Source organism: Erithacus rubecula (assembly GCF_903797595.1).
Source record: "Erithacus rubecula genome assembly, chromosome: 4".
NCBI classification, from domain to species: Eukaryota; Metazoa; Chordata; class Aves; order Passeriformes; family Muscicapidae; genus Erithacus; species Erithacus rubecula.
This window is the reverse complement of record NC_136686.1, coordinates 4,370,245-4,395,366: the sequence shown is the minus strand read 5'-3', so window position 1 is coordinate 4,395,366 and position 25,122 is coordinate 4,370,245. Positions and strand designations below refer to the sequence as shown.

The window sequence follows — 25,122 nt, the reverse complement described above, 5'->3', positions numbered from 1 at the left end:
CCCAGGAAAAAGATACTGTTCACAAAATCTTCAGCATCCATTTATGGTATCTGAGGATGCCATCTATCATTCCTGCAATTAAATTCCCTCCAGACTGGGTAGCAGAAATCAGAGGCAGATTGGCTTTGTAACTCAGCAAGCTTTGTTTGAAGTTTCCTTGGATGTGTTTAGTTGAAGAGATTGGAAGGATGTAGAAAGTAAGACACAATTTGTTACTGGTGGGTTAAACAAAAGTTGCCAGAAATCTCTTTTGAAATGGCTGAGTGTAAAGTGCAAATACTGCTTTAACAACCTATGTTTTACAATTTCCTGATTAATGGATTGCAGTAAAATCCCTGACACTGATTACTTCAGCCAGTTTTATGTTGTGCATGGAAGCTGCACAGAATCATGTCTGTCTTTTAACCTGTAAATCACTTTCTTCATAACCATCTAACTCTCAACTCTGATACTTTCTGCAGAGTATAAAACTGAAACATGTACAAGACCAATGTATTAGATATCAAAGTATCATGTTTTGGGTTTTTTTTTAGGAGAGGACAAATATTAATTTCACAGCACTTGTTCAAAGCTGCCCTTGAGCTGCTAGAATGGATTTTTTATAGGAGGAGACTATGAAAGTTTTTGCTGTGAGCTCAACTCATGTTCTGGATGTAGCCAGGTGTCTGCATCATAAAAATTGTGGCCACAACTGTCTTTAGACTTAGAGCTTTCCTTGCTGGAGAGGCCAAGAGCTGAGTAGAGCTCTCACCCTGGGAAGAAAGAGCTTTAACAGCTGCAGTTGGCAGAGTTGAGGGGGAGGCATGAATGTGATTCCTCTGCTTTTTAGGAATAAGCACAAAGAGGCTCAGTCTGCAAAGGCATTGTTTTAACGAGCAAGGAATTCACCGATTTAAAAAAATCTAATAGGAAAGGAATCTGAAAAATGAGAAAAGCCTTTTAAAGAGCAGGGGGAAAATCTGGCTCTGCGCGAGCAAAAATAATCACAGCAGCTTTCCTGGCCCTGCTGTGAAGTGGCCCCCTGCACCCTGGGCAGGGAGCAGTTGTGGAGCTCAGCTGTGCCTGTGGTTAATAATAAATAGACTCTCTTGGCCAGGAGTTCTGGCCAGCACATCCCCCCCTCCTCCTCCTCCTCCTCCCAGGGCTGCCCAGGCACTGCTCCAGTACCCACCCAGCCTCCCTGCAGGAGAGGACACCCAGAGGTAAGAGACAGCAGGCCATTGCTCCATGGGCTTGGGTACAGCCATGGGTCACAGGGGAGGAGGGAGCAGAGCAGCTCCGTGGGCTGCAGCTGCCTGGAACCTGCACTGTGGATGTGCAAAGTTTGGTTACCAGGCAAAAGGTCGTCTGGGTATTGCAGCAAAACTTGCCAAGCTTCCAAAAATCTTCCAGCCAGCTCGGGCTGAATGTTGGCCGAGCTCCCTGTGAATATCAGCTCAGCCCTGTTGGGTTTCAGGTGGTGCCCAGCTGGTTTTTATCCACTGGCCAGTACAGCTTGGGCACTCCTTGGTGTTGTGCTACAGAGTTTGGGTGGTTGTTAAAATTCAGAGCACAACTCAGCCGATCCCTGGCACAACCCTGTTGACTTAATGAATTTATTCTGAAGCTGACTTTGCCCCAGAGAGCGAGGGGTGTGTAGGCACAGCCATGCCAGAACATTTGCATGAACCCATGAACAGCTCAAGCTTCTGAGCTTTGCACAGAAAGGATTTGGAAAGTGCAAAATCTTAGTGTTTCAGTCAGGTGTGTATTGTGTCTAGTTGATCCAGGCCCACATTTCTTATCCTGTATAGTTGAAGTCTTTAGGTTTGGGCAAATCCACTCTCCCTGGGTATAAGAATTTTCTATATAGCTGAAGTGCCACACACTGTAGTGAGAGCAGAGCTATATTCTGCTAAGTACTGTAGTTTAATTAATTTGCCATCTGAATTAACAGTAGGCATAAAGGACTGAGGAAGGGAATCCTTTCCTCCTAGTGAAGGGGTGAGGAACAGGGAGACAGGAGGGATATGGCCAAATCTCAGGGAAAGAATGTGAAGCAGCCAGGCATTGAGTGAAACTGCCCTGAGGCCCAGACAGACCACTCTCTTAACATTTACAGCTCTCTCCCCCTCCTTCTGTGGTTGGGAATGAATTTAATTAGAGTGAAAAGGAGTTGCTAAGAGACCAGAGGAGTTCTGGAGTTTGTTGCTGGGGCTGAATTGCCTCTCTGCTTCCAAGGCACTGTGCTAAGAAGGATGATGTAACATGAGCCTGCATAAAGCACTCCCAGCTCCAGGGAAAGCTGCTCTCTCCTCCTTGCAGTCCCAGTCTGGTTTGTCAGTTCTCAGCTCCTTTTAGAGCTGCTTATTTTCTCCTAGACACCGGCAAAAACCAGGCTCATATCCCTGTAGCACTATTCTGCCTTGTAGATTCCTCCTTGTGCTCTTTCACATTGGAAGTGGCACTGCCTGGTTCTGACATCCATCATGAGCAGGTCACTTTGGAATTTAAAACCTTTTCTGCTTCACGATTCTCCCTAGTTTGTGAGTCCTCATCCTTTCTGCTCCACCACGATTTCAGGCCAGCATTGACAATGGGCCAGGTGACCCCTTCCAACCCTGTTTCTGCAGCTTAACATTTTGTTTTGGCATCGTGGCTCATGCCTGAAGCACCAAGAGATTGCAGGCAATCTCCTAGGCAAGGGCTGCCCACCTTCCAAGGCCAAGGCAGGAGCTCTTCAGCTTCTCATGGTCCCCTCATTGCTAAATTACACCTTTCCTTTTCACCCACCTTCTGTTATCTCAGGACCATCCATAGGCACAAGATGATGAGGAAGACAATCTTCAGCCTGGGAAGACACCTGTCCTCCATGGCATGTGGGACCATCCAGGTGAGAAGATTTCTGCATGGTGAGTAGTGCACTGAGTTGCTGTGGTATACCTGATTCTTCCACTCTTTTAAAACACATTTCCATCCTTAGGAGTGGTTGCAGGGCTCGTTTTGTTCAAGAAATGGAGCCAGCAACCAAACAACTGCAAAAACGGTGGCAGAGGATCCTCCAGTGATGGTGATGAGGATTATAATTCATATTTCACTTACATAAAACACAGCTCTAGTCTTCCTAAAGTTATTTGCAAATTGGCCCCAAAGAACAGCTGAAGAGGGGGATAAATTTGTTGTGATGACGACAATTTGCTTTTTATAAACCAGCTCAGTAGTTACTGCAAATACCCACATAAATAACTCACTCTTTGTGTTTACCCCCAGGTGGTTATGTCAGGATTCATCCCTCTGTACAGGAAGCTCTGCTGGAGGGGAGACCTGTTGTAGCCTTGGAAAGCACCATCATTACACATGGCATGGCCTATCCTCTGAATCTGAGGTGCTGGATTTTGATGTTCCTCATTCAGTGGAGTTGTAAGCATGGAGCACATCACTTACTGGATTGGTATCAGTATTCTTGGTCAAGCCAAAGCTGTTGCAAGAGCAAATGGAAAATTCACATTGTTAGGCTTTCAGGCTGTAAGCTCAAGTGTAGAACAAGTGTATTTGGACTTCTAAGGACAAATAGGGAGAACTTAGTTATCTCCTTATCCAACACCTTAAATTTCTGACTTCCTTTAAAACAGAGCAGCAGATAATGTCACCACTTGATCTAAAAGAGAGCAATCAGCCTTTTCAGCTGCATAGTTTGTACAGACATTGAAAACACTCTGCAGTTTCTTTTCCTGTATCTTTTGTAATGCAAAAAGGATTGAAACACAATAGTGAAATCTGTTCTTTAGCCTACTCAGAGCTGCTACTGTGAGAGCTCCTGATCCCTTCTCACTCTCTTCTGTACCCCTCATGGACCCCCCCCACCTCTACTCTTTATTTATCAATTTTCAGTAGACCTGTGTTTCATTGAGTTACAGTGCCAGAAATCGTTGCACTCTCCTCTCCATCCTTGCTTCCAGAAAGCACAGAAAAGTTTTGGTATTGATTTTCCATCCTGCTTTTTACCTGGCCATTATTCTGCCTGACATTCTGCCTTAAAATGAAGCTCTAAAAACTCGATTTTGGGAAAGAGGTAGTTTCAGTACTTAAAGATTGCCAAGCATATGTCCAGATAGCTGAGAAAGGAAGAAGCTGCTCCTAAAATAGATAATGTATGAATGATCAAGTACAAAATCTGCTAAACTTAGGCTTAGTCTGCAGCCCTGGAGTATCCTAAGGCACTACATTTTTGGTACTGTTGTTACTCTATATCTCACTGTGTTATGAAAAATTTATCCTGGTCATTTGAGCAGGACTTGAACTACCTGGGTTTTTTGTGAAGATCTGTGATGTCAGAGAAATAACAGGTAAAAGACAGAGAAAAGTCCTATTTGAGATGATCCCTATTTTCAGTAGTATATTGTACAACCATATTTGCTTGTAAACCAAATGATTTTTCTCAAAAATGAAGCACAGAGCTGGGACATTGATAAATGGGAGCTCTTCACTTCTGCAAGTTCAAGTGCAAAGATTTCTGCCATGAGGCAGACACAAGAAGAACAGAATGTAGCTGAAATCACAAGAACTGTAGCTGTGAAAGATGACCATCAAACACAACAGCTTTCTTGTCCAGTTGTTTCCAACCCTAATTTTGTGACTTTTGTCTTGTTTATCTTATTTCAGCATGGCCAGAGAGGTGGAAGAAATTGTAAGAACAAATGGAGCAGTGCCAGCCACTGTAGGTATTTTAAGGGGGCAAATCCACGTGGGACTCACAGACGAGGAACTCGAGTTCTTGGCAAGCAATAAAAATGTGCTTAAAGTGTCTCGCAGAGATTTTCCTTTTGTCCTCAGCCAGGTATGGTGTGCAAACTTTCCAGTGTGGTCTTTCCTAGTAAAGCATGGTTGCTTTTCTAGCAACAGTAGCTTTAAAAGCCAGGTGGCTTTTAAACCTCTCAAAAATATAATGGAGAGTGGTATCTTATGGGTAAGCACAAAAGTGGCCCTAACTTGTTAAAATGCAACAAAGTAAGGGAATGACATAGTAAGGGAATGAAAAGTCATTCTGGTTGTGCTGGCAAGCCATGGGCACTTGGCTAAGAATATTCTTATTGGGGTGATAGGACATTATCACATTGCATGTGAGCTATGTGACACTTAGGCCACCCCAGGCTTAAAGTGACAGCTGAAGGTGCCCCTGGAGCACCCTGGACAGCAAAGGCTATCAAAGGCTATCAGGGCAAGAACAGCTTTTATAGCAGGGATGGCAGATGATTCACAGAATCACAGAATGTTCTGAGTTGGAAGGACCCACAAGAATTAGAGAGTCCAGCTCCTAAGTGAATTCCTCTGCCTTTTTGGCTGAAAGAGTATTTGTGTCAGAATTTCACTGTTCTCATGCTGTAGCTCTTTCTCCACGTCTCCCTGGGTACTGACTGTGGCTGGTTGTTCCCCAACAGGGCTTGTCTGGAGGCACTACTGTGTCTGGAACAATGATTGCAGCACACAAAGCAGGAATTCCTGTGTTTGTGTCAGGTGGCATAGGAGGTGTCCATCGGGATGGGGAGAACAGTAAGAACATTCTGCTTTTCACTCTGTTGCTACAGTTGTATTCAATTCCTTCTTTTCCCTTTTTCCTAGCCTGTCCTACAGTAACTGTCCAGAAGAATAAAGTTAACATTTTTCTTGATCAAACTATGATTGCTTTTTCCCTGCTGTCCCCTTTCCAGAAGCTTCAAAATATTCCTCTTGAATATTCTCTTCAAAATATTCCTCCTGGGCAGTTGTTAGGAGGTGGAAGTTTCTCTTTATCCTTTGCTTACACGGGGTTGTGTTGATATTTTTTTGCTGGTGCAACAGGAGCTGACTGCACCTCTGTCTCTTTGTAATGGCTGGATAACCTGATACTGGCTGCCAAGCACAGTGTTGTTATCAGCTCTCAGCTGAGAAGAGCCTTGCCACAAAAGATGTGCTCTGTGTTAGAGGTGTGTGCTCCCCTCTGGAGTTTGTGGCTTTGAAGTGCTTTCTCTGCTTTCTCTCTTCTCAGCCATGTATATTCCAGCACAGCCCAAGTGCAGTGCCCTGTTGTATGCCATCCCTTTCAGATGTGATGTAAATTCCAGACCAGGCAGTTTCCTGAGGGCAGCTTCTCTGGTACTTTCTTTTTTTGCAAGCATTGTTAGCTCCAAACTCAAAATCTGCTTCAATGATATTGCATCTCCTTGCCATACAACACCTCTTTCTTTATTTTCCACCAAATTTATGCAAGCTCTTTATCCATGTGATCAAAGAGCCAAGAGATAGAGTACAAGGCTGCATCTCTGCCCTCAGCCATGTGACTTCTTTTTGTCAACACCTAAAGACACCATCTCAACCTTTAATACTTGCTTGTGGATCTAGCCAGTTGTAAAGCCAGGCAGTGTCATCCTGGGCATATGTGGCATTTTGGGAGGTCAGATCTCATCAGCTTGGAGTACAACACAACCCCAACACCATGCTGCTTGCCTCTTGCAGCTCTGGATGTGAGTGCTGACTTGACAGAGCTGGGACGAACTCCAGTCGCTGTTGTAGCTGCAGGAGCCAAGTCTATCCTTGATATTGGCAGGACATTGGAATATCTGGTAGGTCTGAAAGCAGATAACCTTGTTCTTTGTGCACTGAGGGCCCAGTGGCAGTGGGATTGGGTCCTGAGCTGAAGATTTTCAGAAATTGCTGCTGAGAGGATGTGAAGCCATATTCACAGTTCTGTATCCTGGGGCTGTACCAGAGCTTGGCTGCTCCCATAAATCCATCCATGTCCAAGGGGCTGTGCCAGCAGCTGCTCCAGCTGAGCTCAGAGGTGCTACTATCCATGTCCTTTTTCTTTGGCATTAGATTTGCTTTTCTGGGATGATGCTCCCAGAAACTGATGGATCAGGAATGCTAGATCCATCAAACACTAAAATACAATCAAAATTAAAAAGGGAATCAGATGGTTTTCAGCAGACACCTTTTAAGGTTTGGCATGTTGGAAACCACCAGGGCCAGCACCTCATGTGACAGCCAACATGGATGTTTCTCAATTGCAAGCAGAACTCGTTGCTATCCTGTCAGTTCATGACATGTCTTCAGATCCCAGGGTGTTATTTTGGCCTCAGGGTGGTGCCAATGACAGCTGCATGGCTTTGGATCAGCCCCAAGCACACACAAAGGATGCACGTGCCTCCCCTGCCTCACTGAGCCAGGTCTGATGTAGCCACTTACCATGTCTGGCTCTTGGTGAGAGGATAGAATAGAATGGGATGAGCTAAAATAATCTCAACCTGTGCCAAAGAAAGGCAGTTTCTTTCTGGGTAGAAGGAAAAAATCTCATTCTTTACCTGGCTCTCCTTTCTCTCCACTGATCACCTGCTTCTCTCACCTCTGCTGCTGCAGGAGACTCAGGGTGTGTGTGTGGCTGCCTTTGGAGAATCAAGAGAGTTCCCAGCCTTCTTCTCACGCCAGAGTGGCTTCCAAGCACCCTACCATGTCCAGGATGAGGAGGAGGCAGCTAAACTCATTGGTGTGTTTCAGAGGGCAAAGGGCTTGGAAAGGAGGGATACAAGAGTTACCCTGCATGAAGCACTTGCTTGAAGTCTGCAGAAAAAATTGCCCTAAAAAATATTCCATCCTACCTCCCCCATTCCTGCATCAAAAGTGCTTTGAAAATACAGTAGCAGAGAAGTCCAGTCCTTACAGCAAGTCAAACTGCAAGCCAGCTGCAGCCAGCTGGCATGTTTTATTCCACCTGCTGAAGTGGGAGCAACACATAAAAATATGTTGACAAAACCAGCTTCTGGGCCTCTAGAAGTGGAATCAGTTTAGAAAAGGGGGAAAAAAAGAGAGAGAGAGAAAAAAAAATAAAGCCTTTTCCCCTTTTACTGTACAGACAGACTCAAAAGAAATAGGCAGGTGTGAATTGGTTGGTAGCTGGAGAAGATCCTGATCTTGAGCTTGAGCACCCACCTTTCTCTGTCCTTTTCCTTCAGCACCTGACTTCTGCAAGGAGTGCCACTAACAATAATATTCCCATCCTCTGCAGACAGTGCCCTGGGGCTGGGGCTGAGCACTGGGGTGCTGATAGCAGTGCCCTGTCCCCAGGAGAGAGCTGCCCAGGGCCAGGCCATTGAAGAGGCCATCCAGCAAGCTCTCAGCCAAGCCAGGTGAGAAACAACCCAAACCTTTGCCTTTGCTCAGCCCATGGTCTTGGGGGAGTAAACAAATTCAGAAACACTGCTGCAGGAGCCCTAGCACAGCTTAACCTTGGGCATGGGTGAGCCCACAGCTTATTTTCAACTGTACCTTTATCTAAACACCAAGCTTGTTTACAGGACTTGCTATGGGATATGGTTATGGAGATAAAGTATCTGCTGGCAGCAGTGCTTCTCCTCTGGTGTCTTTTCAGCTCATCTCTGGGCATTTTCTTTATATTTGCAGGTCCAAAGGAATCACAGGCAAAGAAGTGACCCCCTTTTTGTTACAGAAGCTCGTAGAGTTAACTGATGGGAAATCACTGGACTCCAGTATCCTCTTACTAATGGGGGAAAAAGAAAGTACTTCAGTGTATTTCCTATTTCTGATAATGCCTGGTAGGAAACACCAGCACTTTATTGATGGTCTAGCAAGGAGCAAACACTTTAATATCTGCAAACAGATGGGAGCTCAGCACCTGCACCCTGATTTTTTCAGGAACATCCTTACAGCCTTCATCCCCTTTTACATTAAAAACTGGAGGGCAGCACAGATGGCAGGTGGTGCAGAGCCCAAAGAAATCCCTCACATCTCACCCTGGAGCTTGCCTGCTCTGTGATGGGATCTCAGGATAATGTTGTCTGTGCTGTACCTCACATTGCCTTTTCATTATAGCATTCCCTACAACATGCCCTGTGAGTACACAGAAAGAGAGACTTGCAGGAGAAACAGCCCTGGGTGAGCAGAAATCCACTGCACAGCCAAGAGAAAGCAGGGACACTGGCTGGGATGCCAGTGTAGGATTTGGGAGAGCCAGATTCACATCCAGGCTCTGCTGCCAGCCCTCCGGGAGACCTCACAACTCAGGGCAGAATGGTAAAGGCATTTTTGGATAGAACAGCTATATACAGCCACGAAGCAGGGTTTTCAAAGCCTCTGATACTCTACTCCCAGTGGAATTTGCTAAAAAAAAATTGCTTCTAGTGGCTTGGCAAAATCTCAGTAAGTATCTCTTTCTGGAAAAGCTGACCAAGATCCTCTAAAGTTTTTAGGCTCTCTGCTGTAATTTAAGCACTTCACCTCTTTTCTCTGTGAAGCCTTTGCTTCTATCCTTCACCTATCAAAGACAGGTTTCTTCTCTGTGGACACTGGGGGAGGAAGGTGAACAAAAAAAAAAAGAAAAAGGAAGGAGTTTTAATGCACTGTACTTGTCCCTAAAGGATTATAGTATGGGGGACCAAACTTATCAAGCCCCAGCATGTATTTCCTGCTTTCTCCCTCTAAACAGTTCCTTCATAAGCTTCTAACAGCTCAGACTCGCTGGTACTTTTAATTTTCCTCAAAGAAATGCTGAACAGACCTTGCACTGATCCAGAACAATGCCAGAGTGGGCAGCTGCATTGCAGTGGCCCTGAGCAAACTGCAGGAAGCCAGAAGGAAAAGGAACCTGCCTGGGCCAAGGGATGTGACAGCACCACGACCAGTGAGTCCTCTGCTGGCCTCCACATGATGCCTCCCTGCTGACAGCACAAGATAAATTTATATCTGTTCCCAAAAGTAAAAGATGACTCAGACAGGGACCAATCATTCTCCTTCACACTGTCAGACATTCTCCCTTTAGTTTTGTCTTGTTATTCTTGAAAGATAAGTGTCTTCTCCTCCTCCCCCTGTCCACATTCACAAGGAATAGACACTGACAATGGCCTAATCTCATTAAGTCTTAGGTCATCAAGGCCACTAAAACTTTAATCACCTTTTCACCTTTTCCTGTGCCCTTATGGATAGCTTCAGCTCTATAGCTCTCAGTATCAGAGAGCTTGTGACTACAGGAGTAGACCTGGAAGAGGGTGGGGAGAGATATTTTGAGCTGCTGAGCCATAAATGTTTATAAATATCTCTTTTTGTGGGCCTCCTGCTCATGATTGACAAAATCACAAGATTTACAGCACATCCTGAACAAGATCCACTACAGCCCTAATACTCTATTCACTCTCTTGGATTTTGTCTGTGCCATGTAATTTGCAGGAAATCTATTTTAGGTGGTCTTTAGAGACATGAAAGATTTTCTAAAATCCATTTGCAATAAGATTTGTCAACATAAAAGAGAGCAGTGACTCTAGAGGCAATAACCCAGCATTTGATGAGAAAAAACAGCTGCATGTCCCCAAAGAATCTGGAAACTTCCTGTTTGTGGAGCTGAACTGCTTATTCTGGCTTTGTAGGAAAATAAAAGGAGTGATCTGTAAAGTGTCACTGGGTATGGCAATTTCTCCTGGGAGCTTGCAAGAAATTACTGCATTTATCTGCCTACTTCTCCCCATTTTCTTTGTTTTTTTACACACCAGTACTTGAGTTTTTCTGAGGCCTGGTATATGGCACAGAGAAACCATCAGCATCCCTGTGTCCAGTGTAAAATCCCACCTGCCCCACTGGGGCTGGCTGTCAGCAGGCATAATTCAGAATGCAACAAAAAGAAGAGATTTTGATTCTTTCTGATTGGGATTGTACAAAGCTGTAGCTAACTATTCAAAATAAGCACTGGCCCTAAAACTGTGAATGGGAGAGCTTCCAAGAGGGTGGGAAAAGTGACTAGGCAAAGCAAGGAAGACTTGGAAATGTTTTCCTGAAGTTCTTCCAACCACTTTTTACCTCTTTATTCCCTCCTAAAGGTGGTGATTGGCGGGATCAACGTTGACTTTATAGCCAAGGCACAGAACCCTGACATCCTGGTACTGTATCTCTAGCAGTTTTCTTAGCACCAATGTATTTCCAGATGTTTTTACAGGAGTGCCAAGCCAAAAGGCTTGGGGGGAAGGTGTTATCCATATGTGCATGCACACACTTGGCAGGTGCAGTGCTGCATGTTTACTGTGTTGTTTGGGTGATAATGGAGTGACCTACAGTCCCCATGGTGAAAATCACCATCCCTGACACTCAAGAGAGGAAGAAAGTCATGTATCATCCATATACACCTGGGAAATCCCCAGCTAAGAGCCATCTCTGGCTGAGAATGCCTTAACTGCAGAAAGCAGCACAAATAGGAGCAAGAGTCTCTGTACAGAGTAGCCATGAAGGAATTGAATCTCATACACATGCACAAAAAACAACAAACAAAGAAAAAAACACCAAAAAACCAAAGATGGTTTTAAAAATTAGAACATTTTAAATGTTACCAGACTCTCTTTGTCTCAATTTGGGTTGAACAAGAAGCTAAAGTGGACTAAACCTGGGACTCCCCCATGCAAATGACAGCTATTTGAGCTGTACAAAGTAAAGCAGATTGAGGTGCTAAAGCTTGCTCAAAAATTGTTTGGTGTCCAAAATTACTCTGTGATTTGCCAAAGAAGGAAGTTTGTGCCATCAGATGGGCCAGCCTGTAAAGACCTCTCAGTCAAAGAGGGAAAATGTCTGTAAGGAATTTGGCTATTTAATGACACAGGGGCCAAACAATGTTATGATGGTCAAGGGTGAAATATGCCATGGCATCTGTTATGAAATCTTGCAGAAGTTCAGCTGCTTCAGCTGTGATGTAACCAATAGCATGCACAGCCCACACTCAGCCATCAGGACAAGGAGCTGAGCTGTGTCCAAGGGAGGATGAGCATTCCTTGGCATGTCAGACACCAGTGCAGATCCCTGGACCACCTATAGCCCAGTGAGGGAGGCAAGAATCAGTGTAAGTCCTGCTGGGAGAAGCTGACAAGGCAAAAAGGGGCTTTTAATGTTGTATAAAGAAGTGAGGGGTTAGCTGCCCTCCTGCCTTCAGTGAGCCCTGGTGCATTGTGGCTGGTGTCCAATTGCCAAGCTGCAGGAGGATTTGGGAACTGCCAGCCAGAATGGTTGGCACAGAGGAAAAGCCCCTCTCAATATCACTGGTTTGGCTTTTTAAAGACAGATTTTTGAAAAACTGATTTTTTTTTTCCCCAAAGGGCTCTGCAGCCAGCAGATCTCACTTTGTGCCTGCTGGATTTGTTGCAGAGCACTGGGTACCACTCACTCCTCCTGCTGTCTCAGCAGGAAATCTCAGCTCTATTCTGACCTGGTTGTAATTCCCACATGGCTTTCAAGGCTGCCCAGAAGCTAAATGCTTAATATGTAACTAACTGACCTGCTGAGAAGGATGAACAATTTTGCTCAGAGAAAGTTGCTGGAAAAAGCATTATGGTTATCATTCTCTCAGGACACCCAGAAATTGAGCAGAGTCTCATTTTTACATTAAGAATTCAAACCTCTAAGGACATGGAAGAAGATTCCAGAGATTTGCTCAATTTTCTGAAACTTTGCCAGAAAGCATCAGCCCAGCCTCATTTCAGATGACTTTTAACAAGCCCATTTTTACCTAAATTCTTTGATCTTCACCCATACCAAAGAAGAAATATTTGAATACCACTCAGACTTGGAGTTACAACTGAGTTGGCAAGGTGTGATGAGAGCCACTCTTTTTTCTTTAAAGGCCAGCTGCTGGTTTCTCTCTTACTGTACCCACCTGCTACTTTAAAAAGAGATTTAGCATCTTCATTTTTTAGGCCCTGTGGGGATGTACAACAGGAGAGGTCACCCACAGCTGGATCCCTGAGCAGGAGGCTGCTACATCTGCTCTTAGGGTTTGGCATAAAAAAAAAAAAAAAAAAAAAAAAGACACCCAGAAACTCTCCTCTGGGATATATGGGAAAAGAGAGGATCAGCCTGCCAGGCAGCAAAAGGAGCTGATGAGGATTTTCACCATTCCTGCAGGCATCAGTTTTAAAACACAGATAATGGAATTACATAAACTGCAGTTTGTGCTTATTGCTGATGGCAGCCAGCACCCTCTTTTAAGACTGAATCAGGGGCCAGTGTTCAAAGCCATGTTGTTTGACTTGCCTAAAAATGTCAACGGGGTTGGGAGTTTTTTTCCCCCCTTGGCTGCCTATATTACAGACAGTGAACTTCAGAATTAAATTAACCAAACTCACTTAGCTTTTGAAATCTGCAACTCTCAACAGGATACAATTGCAGATGGAAACATCCTCATTCCCAGTGGCAATTCCCAGGGAGCACAAGCAAAGATAAGGGAGGGGCATTTGTGTTAGTGAGGAGTGATGAGCAGTGCAAAGATGAACTAAGACCATAATTTGCAGTTCTGCTCAGGTCTTGTGAAGTGTTTAGGGCTTGGAGAACTACCAGACAGAACAGCAAAAGGTATCAAAAATTAGCACCAAGTCTTACAGACTACAGAACTGGGGAGAGTCAGAGCTAAGGAAAATAGCCTGGAGATCAGATGAGAGAAAAAAAAAAGAAAAAAGATCATATCACAGGGCTGGATGCAGGAGAAAGCTTTGTGTGCCAAGGACAGGTGTGCAGCTTCACAAAGGGAAAGGAGAATCCTTGGGAAGCTTCAGAATGAATTTAAGGAATGCTCAAGCACAGGGATGGGTTGGGGGCAGAATATTCCTTACAGTGAGATGGTAAGACATATTCTTGGTTAGAATAGATGGGATGTTTACAAGCAAGGAAAATGTTTTGTGCAGGGTGTTCTTGTGCACTTGGGCTGGTGTAGGGCAGAGGGACTGGGCCAGGAGCTTCTGCATAGAGGCATTAGGACTGTCTTCAGAGATGGAGAACAGGATTTTGTGAAACAAGAGCTCTAATACCATTTGATAGTCAGATGAAGCCCAAATTGATCTGAGCACTTACTGATGTAATTCTTCTGGCAGAAGAATTAGAATGAGATGGGTGAGTGACTGCCTGTGTTCTGACAATTTGCCTGTGACAGAGAGACAGATGGACAGAGCAGTGGGAGGCAGAGGCAAGAGAAAATAATTTGGTAGCCACACATGTGGAAAGGAAGGGTATTTTTAATGAGGGAGATGTTTGGGAAGCAAAGGGTCAGTGAAAAACTCGTCAGTCTCTGAAACAGATCCTTCCATGAATAAAGTACAGAGGCAAAGTACAGGCAAAGATAACAAATCTCATTTTTCATTCAAAGAGGGAAATAAATAAATAACTAAATAACTCCCACAAACTGCTTAAGGTGGGAGCTAAGTGGTCTGGAAGGCAGAGCCCCATCAACTTTGGAGTCCCAGATTGTTGTGAGCAGGTGAATTCAGAGGGCTGCTCCCAGTGACTGAAACACTCACTAGACATTGTAGGAGGTCTCAGCAAGTAAGACCAAACTAGCAATTTGTGGGGAGATCAAGTGGGTCTCCCCCCCTTGCAGGCAGACCTTTGTCATTGATACAGAAGTCTCTAGAAATTTGTATTGCTCTCAGCCTGTGAGCTGGGTGCCCTCTGCTCCCTCTGATTGCTGATCTATATTTCAGCAATACCAGCTTCCCTTGATAATGGATTTGTAGCAGCTCCCTCCCAGTGCTGCAAATTGACATTTTTTTCTTCCAGGGTGGTGGGCAAACAAATGCTGGAAGAGTGAGAAGAACCTTTGGAGGTGTTGGAAGGAACTTGGCAGGTGCCTGGTGCTTGGGTTTCCCTGGGGCTGCATGCCAGCTGTGGTGTGTCCTTTGGTATTCCTTCAGCAGCAGGAAAGGCTGGATGTGACAAGATTTGGGACACATTAGGCAATATTCTAGTGGGCAGGCTGCCTGGAAAAGGCAGGGCTCTTTCCAAGAAATAAGAGGGGAGGGAGTCGAGATCAGGAATAGGAAGGTCCACAAGTATGAAGTTAACTAGCACATGGTGCAGTAACCCTGAATCAAAGTAAATAAGCCTCAAAGTAAATAAGCATCATCTCCAACTGCTGGGCAGCCTCAGATTTAATTAATGCCACACAATAGAAGTATGCTTAGAGGAAGAAGTTGAAAGGAACAATCCTAGTTCCAGACTAATAAACCAATACCATGGACAAAAGGAACTGGGGTACAGGAGTTAGTGTAAAAGAAGAAAGGCTTCAGCCCTATCCATGAGAAAGGAGCACACAGTACCTGTGGCTCCACGACAAGCAGCAACAGACCAATATTCTTGTACTAAAGTTAACAGGGACAGACTACAGAAAGATTTTAGGATCATTCCAGCTCTTGGACATTTCCCAGTCTCCTAACAGATATCTACTGCCACTTCAGATCACTAATGAAGAAGCTGGAGTGGAAAAAATCCCCCAAAATCCCCACGCCACCCACAGAGGTACAATTTGTGGTAACTTGAAAGGAGAGGAGGGAGAGTTTGCCATTAATACATTCAGATTCAGTGGTTCTAGTCAGATACCATGGTGGGAACAGCAGTGTGGGAGGGCCAGCACCAGAAGCTGTGCTCAGAAGCTGCATGGAAAAACCCACATGCCTGTGATGGTAAAGGAGATGATGCCAGAAAAGAGCAGAGTTTGCTTCCCCCTCTTTCCTTCACTCCCAGATGTTCCAAATAATCCTAAATTTCAGGGTGCTGGTTCAGCTCTCTGTAGGTCACCTCACTCAGCTGCCATTTGCAGCTCAATTTCATCTTTAACACCCTTCTAGGCAAGGACTGATGAGCACTGAGGTTTTCAGGGGAGGGCTTTCCTAGAGACACCCATGCTGCACTGGCTGTCATTGTGTTCACAGAGCTCTGGGGGATTTGTTAAAAGCTTTTGTTTCCATTTGCTTTTTAGACTGTCTAAGCCGTCTTGGACAAGCTCCTCTCCTTTTATCAGCTGTGGGGAAGGATGAGCATTTAGAGTCTGTCTTGCACTACTGCCACCACATGGTATGTTGCACAGAAGTGGCACCTCAGAAACAGGGAAGAGATGGCATCACATAGAGGGAAAATTCTTCCCTGGTAGATATCAGAGCCACCTTCCATCAGGCTGAGAGTAGGAATATTTCAATGGCTTTTTAGCTACTGACAATTGGAAGGCAAGGAACCACCTTCCAAAACACAGGCTAGGTTTATTTTGGAGTCTGAACCATGGGCTGTGAATTCAGCTCCAGAAAGTGGTGCTTGGAAGAGACAGAGGTAAATCAGGAACAGCCATGTACAATTCTAGTAAAGGCTAAACAGAACAAGAAATATGCAAACCTTGAACCTGAGGACACACAAAGCACTGCCAAAGTCAACCTGCTTTAGTAAAAGCCCAAGACAACGTGAAACTAGACTTGCAGGTTGGACACCTCCCAAGCTCAGGGGAGCAGGATCCTCTGCAGAGCTGCATACACTGCTTACCTGGCAAAGGGGAATATCTGTCTTCAGCAGCAGCTTGTCCACAGGTCAGGGAGAGCAGGGATTCCCCAGGGCAGCAAGGCTGAATATCATCATCCCAGCAGGGAGCAAAACCAGCCAGGAGTGCAGCTCTAACCCAGGCCATCAGGCAACTCCATGGAGAAAAGGCAGGACTGAAGGCAAGGCAGGGTGTGAGTGCAGCCCCCAGGTGAGGCTGGTCAGGGCCACTATTGTCAGTGCCCTCCTGACCCTGGGATCCAAAAAGAGTTTGATTCTGGCTGCCTGAGCTACTTGGCACATGAAGAAGTGAGAACATGATCTCTATTTTGAGCTATAAAGGGTTCACCATGGCTGGTCTGTAATCTCTTCTCTACTCAGCACAGTTTGTGCCATCCATGTGAGCAGTCTCCCAAGGGAAGGTGGATTTGCTGGCCAGCCCCATGCAATCCCTGCCTGTAGCAAAATACATTCCCACTAGTGCTGGAGAGGAGCCTTTCCCTAAAATCTCCACTCCCTGTCAGCTGCTGAGATAGATACATTTCTCCATCCACATGTTCTTTCCAAGATATGCCCTGTGTTCCCTAAGCACATCATTCCCAGGAGCCACAGAGGAAGGACACCCCACAGCTCTCTGCCCCAGTGGTGTAGAAATGGCCCCAGGGTGTGCTCAGAATCAGGCTGGGCTCCTGGTGAGGTGGCCAGCATCAGCCACTGCTGTCTGCAGAGTGCCACCAAGAGGGGCTGTCCCACTCAGGCTTGAGAAAGGCTGACTGGAGCAGGCAGGGCTGCAGACCCCTCTGTGATAGGGGACACAGCCTGTGGAACTGCACAGCACCCACTGCTAAAGGATTGCTTTAACCTGCAGCATTTATTGCATTCAAATATTAACAAATACCCACATGCCAGCATTGACAGGCTGCTTATCCCAAGGGAGAGCACTGAGCTGGGCTGGAGAGCAGGTGGGCACAGAAAGTGAGCTGAGGGTGGCAGGGAAATGTGCTCAGTGTGTGTGTGCTGTCTGTTTCAGGACATGAGCAGCATCCTTCAGCTGGAGGGGAGGAGCACAGCCACTTACTGTGCCGTGATCAGCAGCACCGGGGAGCTCAGCGTGGGCTTGGGAGACATGGACATCCACCAGCAGATAACAGGGCAATATGTATGCACTGCCTCAGGCCTGTGAGCTTTCCCTGTGAGGAGCAGCAAGGGCTGTGACAGAGGGCCACTGGTGATGTGTGTGCCAGGAGAGGATGGGTGTGCAAGGGCAGGAGATGCTGGGATTAACCCCAGACAGTGGCCACTGGCACAGCAGCATGACTCTGAGCACAGCTCACCAGAACCCTCTAATGCTGCTGGTCAGATGGAGTTTCCTTCTGTTTCTGGTTCATAAACATCACCATCATCCATGATATGTAGGCCAGAATCCTCTTCATTAACATGTCCAAACTAACTTATAATTTTGCATCTTAAAGCCAGCAAGAAATCAACCTGATCACAACCCTAACCCTTCCTTCCTTTCTTAAGGGAAAAACAACAAAAAAAAGTGGACAGAACACTGGTTAAAGCAAGTTGTCCTGTTCCATCCCCTTGTTTCTACATGCTGAGTTGTATCAATAGAAACTGTTGCTCTGCACATCCAAACATTCAAAAACATCAGGGAAGCATAATGGCAGCAGTGATTAAGGAGTGATTCAGTGAAAGCCCCATCACTGCACCCTCCTTTCCTACCCAACCTTTTATTGACAGAACAAAAGCCTGTGCTTCATGACTGACAGCAACATGGAAGTTAAGTGCAATTTACTTACCAGTGGCATCTCCATGAGATGGAGCCTTCCTAGGGAAAAATCTGGTCACTACTCCCACTTCCATCCCCACCCTGCCTCCCCCAAGCCTTGGCACAGAAAGCCATTACATGAGGGTTTAATTCTCCCGAGCTTTACAAAGCAATCAGTGGAAATTCTGAGCCAGTCTTGTGCTGTAAAGTTCATTTTGGCAGCCCCTTTCCCACCAGGGCTGGCAGAGACATGGGGAGATGCTGCTCCAGTGCCCAGAGCACTGGCCTGGCACCCCAGCAAGTGGCTGTGCAACCCCAGCCAGGGAACAGCAGCTCTCTGCTCCATGTACCCCATCCCTGTGGGTGGAGTGGGGCCCAGGATAGAACACTCTGCTGAAAAACCTGCAGAGAGGGCATCCAAATGGCACACATAGTGAGCAATAAACAGCAGCATTCCATTTCCCTCCATTGGTCCAGTGAGGAGCAGCAGTTCTCCTTCTCTGCTGGAGTTGAGACCAGCTCTACATGGCCAGGAGCAGGGGAAGGAGAAGGGGAGGGTGAGGCAAATGGAAAAATACATTTTCCGTAGGAAATCACTCTTTTAGGTTCCTGCCTGCACCTAAAGGCTGGAATACAAGTCAAAATCCTGCATTAGGTCTGACTAGCAATGGTTTTGTCCCTCTGCAATGACTCAGGCTGTCTCTCCTGTGTGTCCTGGACTTTAACCAGGTGTTCCAGTTCAAGGAGAAGCTGTGTCAGGCCCCACTTGTTTGCATGGATGGAAATGTGCCTCTCTCCACCATTCAGTACGTCTGCCAGCTTGCTAGAGAGCACCAGCTAGCAGGTAAGGAGAGCTTGCCCTCTCAGCATCACAGTATGTGTGCCAGGAGAGCCCAGGCACATCCCTGCTGCCTGCTGGAGACACCCCCTTGCTATCTGACATGCCAGGCTATTCAGCACCTCTTGCTCTACTCTGCCACTCTGCTCCAAATAGATAAAACATTTCAGATTTCTCTGGAGTTTTCCTGCTGCTGAACCCCATTTCCTGAGGCAGAGTTGGTAAAGCCCTTAAACATTGCCAGAAGGGCAGGGAGTGCTGCTCTCTGAGCCTTTAAATCTCAATGTGAGTGGCAATTTGAGCACTTCTGCCAGTTTGAGCAGCAATAGTTTGCTCTCAGTGAAAGTGTTGAAGCATCTTTTGAGAGGAATTCTCTCCCATTCCCATAAAATAAATGCCCCCCTCCACTGGTATGCTGGGGACCTTTCAGAAGGGTTCCTAAACCTTTGGAGTTACACCTTCCATTTTAAAAGCAAATCCCTAAGAAGGACACAGTGATCTAAAAACCTGGCAGAGGCTCCAAAACCAGCTGATTTGAGTAACAAAAGTGGGGCCTGGTGGTATCATCCAGAGCCAGAAGCAGCTGCCTCATTTCTGCACACCGAGGAGGAAACCTTGGGAGATGTTGTTCCAGGTTTGGGGGAGACAATATTTAAGTATCTCATGCTTTAAAGGTGTAACTCCTGCTCTGACACTGAGACTAATTAATTAATTAATTAATTAATTAATTAACAATTGCTTTGTTGTTTTGAAGTGTGCTATGAGCCAACAGATGTGAACAAAGCCTCGAAGCCATTCCTGTCAGACAGCTGGAAAGCACTCACATACATTTCCCCCAACCTGCAAGAGCTGAGAGCAATAAATCAGACCCTGGGGAACCCTCTGCCAGCAGGTATTCAATACTCAGAAGGGCCAGTCAGACTTTTAGATAACCTAGATCCTGGAGAAGAGCATTTTCTGCTCCAGCCTCTGATAGAGGCAAATTGGGTTATAACATAGTGGGGATTCATAAGTGCTCATGGTATTTTGCACCTTAATGCCATCTCTGTATGGACTGATGAGCTATCAGAGACCACAGCAGCTCTGGGATGGCTCCTTCACCAAAACCAGAGATCCCATTTGCCTCACTTCATCACCTAAACAGGAGTAATGCCAGGTTTGTCAATGTGTCCCTGATGCATGATGCTCAGAGGACACCTGTCCCAGAACACTCCACCAAATGCAGATGGGAATCCAACTGCACTGAAACAAGGGAGCCATGCCTCAAGACAGCTTTTTGATCTCTACAGACATTGAGAGTGGGGTTCCTCAGCACAAAAGCACAGTGTGGAAGTCTCACTCTGGAGAATTCCCTGTTTCCCATAACATAAAGAAAAAAAAAAGTTACTAACCATATTTCAGAAGTGGTTACATAACCACTTCTGGTGGTTATGGTGGCTACCATAAATAGCAGTACAAGTGCTGGTTGAGGACCTTTGCATTCAGAGCCCATTTTCCCCTCTCCTCTCTCTCAAGAGCTGCCATCCAGGCTGGAGGATGTTATCCAGGCTGCAGTGGCCCTGGCCTGCCCTTTGCTGGCCCACCTGCACTGTGTGCTGGTGACCCTCGGTGCTCATGGTGTCCTCCTGTGTGGGAAGAGCCTGGGAGGGAGCATCTCCCTTTATCCAGGAGCTCCTGAGCAGGTAAGGGCCTGCAGAAACAGCTCTGAGCTCTCTGCTGCTTCTTCCTTGCACCATATGGCACTGTTGCTATTTCTGGTGGCATGGCAGCAGTCCTGGGAAGCACAGCATCACTGCTGGAAAATGTTTGTGTTTTGGGGGGTGGAACACACAGCTCTGAAAGAAAATCAAGTTGTCTGTCCCTATGCTGCTGGCTCCTAGCAGCAGTGTTTGGAGTCAGCTAGAATTAAATGTGCTGGTGTGAATATTCATGAGCTTGAGCTTCATTTGCAGGAAGCTTCATTTAAATGATCAAAGTGTGAAAAAAGATTATTGCCTTTTTTTCAGCCTTTTTTTATTTTTTTCCATCCATGAGGATCTGGCATCAGGTACATCAGGCTTTACCAGCCCGGGCAATTCCCACTAATTTCCCTTCCCTTCCCTGCCCTACAGGCTGCTGCTGCCAGGCTCTGTGCTGCCCACTACCCTGCCATCCCCATCAGCAGGGAGGAGATAGTCAATGTCTCAGGAGCTGGTGACAGGTACATCCTCTGCTTTGTCCTCTCCAGCTGCATGTGAAAGGGCCATAATGGGATTCCTTTGAAATTCCACTGGAAAAGCAACTGCTGCTTGAGGAAGAGACACTAAGGGATGTGAGAACAGGGCTGGTTACAGTGAGTCCTTGCAAAGCTGGCTAAAAATGTCCCCTCAAGCATCTTGGAAGCCAGGCTTGCCATTATTAGTTTTGCTTTTCTTCAAGATCCAATCCTTTCCTGGCAATCTAAGAATTCTGAATTACTCCAGGCTGAGCTGCTAAAAGCAAAGTAAACCACCTTACATCAAAGCTGTCTTACTAACTAACTGCCTTATTTCCACACTTCTCCAATGGAAGTGGAGCTGCCACTCAAGAGCTAAAATGGCCCTGTAAAAGCACTTCATCAGGTTCTGCATTTGCCTCTGGCAATTTTGAAGCTCTTGCTTCAAAAGAGTCTGCTGTATAATTCTCCTGGCTGTTCCCTCAATGCCATACATAGAAGTGGGAAATGACAGCTATTATTCCTAGCCCCAGTGATCAATTCTCAGTCTGTCAGAGTAATATTTTATTATGCTCCTTGTTAACTTGACAAACCAAATGTAGCAGTCAGGTTGTTTTTTTTCTTCTTGCTTGCAGTAATTGATTCTGTCCTTTCATTGCCTTGGGCTACACCAAAAGTCTGTATGTGACAGATATTTCCTTTTCCCTTTCTACTCTTACCTAGGAATAACTCAACATAGCAACACTTCTATTTTCTCTGATCAGTGTGCAGAATGAAAAGGTTTTTTGTGGTTTGGTTTTTTAAAAAACATAGAGAGTCCTCAATAATTTGCTTAAAACCAATCAATGACTTCTTGCCAAGCTCTACACCAGGACATGCTCTGAGATGAGCAGACTGCAACTGCAAGCTGGTCTTCTCCAAAGAAGACCAAATGGTTGTAACAGCAGAGGAATGGGGGCTGGAGGAGCCTTGTGGGGTCAGTCTGACCTAAGCAAAGCTCAGCTCTGCTCACTGCCTCAGGCAGGTGTCCCACAGCCTCCCCTCTGCACCATCTGCTCAAAACACAAGTGCTCCTTACTGCAGGACAAGGGTTTTTTTTCCTAGAGGCTAATGTGAACAAAACATCTTTCTTAGGGGTTCCTTTCCCTTTTTAAAGTTCAAGGGAAGACCAAAGGTGAGATAAAATGTGCCACTGCCAACCACCTCCACTGAGTTACACTGGGGAGCTTGGAAGCTTGTTTTTCCTTCCAAACCTATCTGAAAGCTTGGGGCCCATTACTGCTCCCATTCCTGAATAACACTGGTCTGCAAATTCCTCTCCCCAGAGTCCCCAAGGCCATGTGGGACAATTTTCATAGTCCTCTTGTTCATGCAGGGCTTTTATTCCTAATAACCCCAACTGCTCTCCTGAACTCTGGAAATCCCTGCTCTACAGAGGAAGAGTGCCAGAAATGCCAGGAGAAATGCCAGGACACTGCAGTGCCATACAAGCTCATCTGCACAGCATATAAACTGGTTATGTCTCCCAAGCCCAGCCTGGTGCCATTGTGAAGGGACTTTAGAAACACAGAATGGTTTGGTTTGGAAGGGACCTTCACTTTGGAAGCACTGGTCAGTGCAGGAGCAGTGACCCAAGGGCACTTCATGGCTCCCCTCCACCCTGTGGCTCTCGTGCAGCTCCAGAGATCTGAGCCTGAGTGCAGTGTCTGTCTGCTCCTTGCCCCCAGCTCCCATGACAACCTAACACCACAAGCCCACACATGGCATTGCTAGGGGATGCTCCCCCAAATATTTACTCTCAACTCCCAGGGCTGTTGAGAGATTGAACACTCTGTGGAAGTCATAATCTTCTGTGACTTTGTTATGGATAAAAAGATGTAATTGATGTAATTAGGTGGAGTGCACATAAGGGCTCCTTTTACCTTCCTTATAGATGTGCTTACTAATCCTCCCTGCCATCATATTTTCCTGTCCTTGCTTCTTCCTCTAAAACATGATTACCTTCTCTGTTCTCTTTTCCTTCTCCTTTATCCTCTCCTGGTTTCTGAACAGTCCCAATCTATCCCAAACATTGCACTCACATCACTTTTACTGGGAAATCTCAAATGAAAAACCACAGCAATGCTTCCCAAAAATCTGACTTTCCAATGCAATTTCAGCTTTGGATTTCTTTTCCCTAGTTGTGCCTGTTGTCCCTCTCAAATAGATACAGAAACTTTATCTCTCACCCCATTCAACCCTTTGGGGAGAGGAAGCACCAATATAACAGGGACATAATGAGGCACCAACAAAGAGCAGAGGAATTACAAAACAACTAGAGAGCAGGGGAAAATTGGATTCTTCTCTTCCTAGGCTCCTTTCTTTTCTCCTGCCTCACCTGGAAAACTGAGGGGAATAGAAAATGTGGAACAAGAAGAAGTACCTCAGTTTCTCAAATGGGAAGAACAAAAAATGCAAATAAATGACACTACTTGGTACTCTAAAATAGAAAACCCATTCACTGTAACCTCAGCCTCTGCAACTGTAACCTCAGTGTGACAAATTCTGCCATATTCATATTCTGCTGTGAGTGCTGGTTGGGATCCAAGTGAAAGCTCTTACAAATGAGCAGCCACATCCCTCCCATGCTCACAACCACCTTTCTTTCCCTCCACAGCTTAATGGCAGGAGTCCTTGCAGGGATACTTGCTGGGCACGACACAGGCACGTGTGTGCGGATGGGTCTGCTGGCTGCCAGCCTGTCTCTCCGTTCCTATGAGCCCATTTCCCCAGAAATCAGCACTTCCAGTGTCAGCCAGGAGCAAGTCCACAGCAGGAGCTGGCCAGAGGTGAAATTATGGAATATGGACTAGGACACGGTGGCTTTCTCATCTGTCACCTCACTGCACTCACAGCATTCCTATTTTCAGGAACTGGGCTGTGTTTTGAGCTTTGAGAACTGTCATCTGCTTTGGTCCTGAGCAAACCCTCAGGAAAGGAGGCCCTAACCCAGGGAACTTCTGTGGAATGAAAAGCTGGTTTCTGGTCTTTCAGATCTCCTGGTTTTCTGACTCCAAGCCTTCTAGATTCTCTACCGAGGGAATTTTTTTCCCTCCACCTTGTGTCAGTGTTGTCCATTATCACAGTAGCTCCTCTGTCATTGATTCCTGGATCTTCAGTCCCTTCAGCTGGGCCCAGCAGCAACCTCTGCTCTTGCTGCTTACCCTTCCCTATCCAAGAGGTCCCCTGGATCACACCCTGTGGTGGGGTGCAGCTGACAGGAATGTGACACTGTAGGATAACTCATCCATCTTCCCAAGCCTGCCAGCACACACCACACCTTCTTGCTCTGAAGTCCAATGCCCCTGGAGAAAGTAGGTAAGACAAAGCAAAGAGAGTGACCAGGGGCCAGCTGGTGTCCTTTAAAAGATGACAGCCCCTTGTTTTCCTCTAAAACTCGGGGCTTCCTTCCTTCTTCAGTCCCAAGTATCAAGCCTGAATTGAGAGAGATCAGAGGGAGCAAAGCATCTCCCACGGAAGCAATAAGGAAAAATCACCTTCTCTCTCTAAGCATGTAATGTGCACAGGATGCTACTGTGGGTACCAACAGATCAGTGAACACTGAAACTCATTAAAACTGATTTCTAGTAGAGTTGGTGCTGGCTCGTTCTTGAACCTGACTGGTAGTAAACCTGAAACACAGACTCATCCTCCATTTCATCCAGAGACCTCTGTCAGGACTCCCCTTGGCTGAGGAGCAAGTCCCTGGTGTCTGACAAGCACTGAGGTCAAAATCTTGATCAGGGCAGCTCTAACACCACTGGGTTAGCCCAGCACCTGGGTGGGCTCTGCTGTTTAACAAGTGAGCTCTCACTGCAATGGATGGAGGCATTAACTGAGTGCTTTCCTCTACCTGAGACTACTTCCACCAGGCTCTTAGCAGCTCAATCCCTCTGAGCCCACCACCTTTCCATCAGACACACAAACATTTACCATCAGCTCTCCCTTTACCAAGACACTGCTTGCAACTGTGGTTCAGCTGAAAGATTC

General features: G+C 46.1%; 1 protein-coding gene across 1 annotated transcript; it reads left to right on the top strand.

Annotated features, from left to right (window-relative positions):
- The first annotated feature begins 1,220 nt into the window (after positions 1 to 1,220).
- Positions 1,221 to 24,724, top strand: LOC306801282 (uncharacterized protein). Its single transcript, XM_079304198.1, has 19 exons — positions 1,221 to 2,476; positions 2,788 to 2,891; positions 3,250 to 3,364; positions 4,642 to 4,816; positions 5,418 to 5,529; positions 6,472 to 6,578; positions 7,372 to 7,498; positions 8,018 to 8,138; positions 8,413 to 8,498; positions 9,525 to 9,649; positions 10,836 to 10,895; positions 14,545 to 14,611; positions 15,743 to 15,837; positions 17,318 to 17,446; positions 18,791 to 18,905; positions 19,654 to 19,791; positions 20,415 to 20,581; positions 21,011 to 21,099; positions 23,750 to 24,724. Exons 1-19 carry the CDS (start codon positions 2,469 to 2,471, stop codon positions 23,943 to 23,945), a joined length of 2,136 nt encoding a protein of 711 aa, XP_079160324.1. The 5' UTR covers positions 1,221 to 2,468; the 3' UTR covers positions 23,946 to 24,724.
- Positions 24,725 to 25,122: the final 398 nt, after the last annotated feature.

Coding starts and splice junctions, on each gene's coding strand:
- LOC306801282 (XM_079304198.1), top strand. Junction 4,817..5,417: donor TTCCTTTTGTCCTCAGCCAG/GTATGGTGTGCA, acceptor GTTCCCCAACAG/GGCTTGTCTGGAGGCACTAC. Junction 10,896..14,544: donor CACAGAACCCTGACATCCTG/GTACTGTATCTC, acceptor TTTTTCTTCCAG/GGTGGTGGGCAAACAAATGC.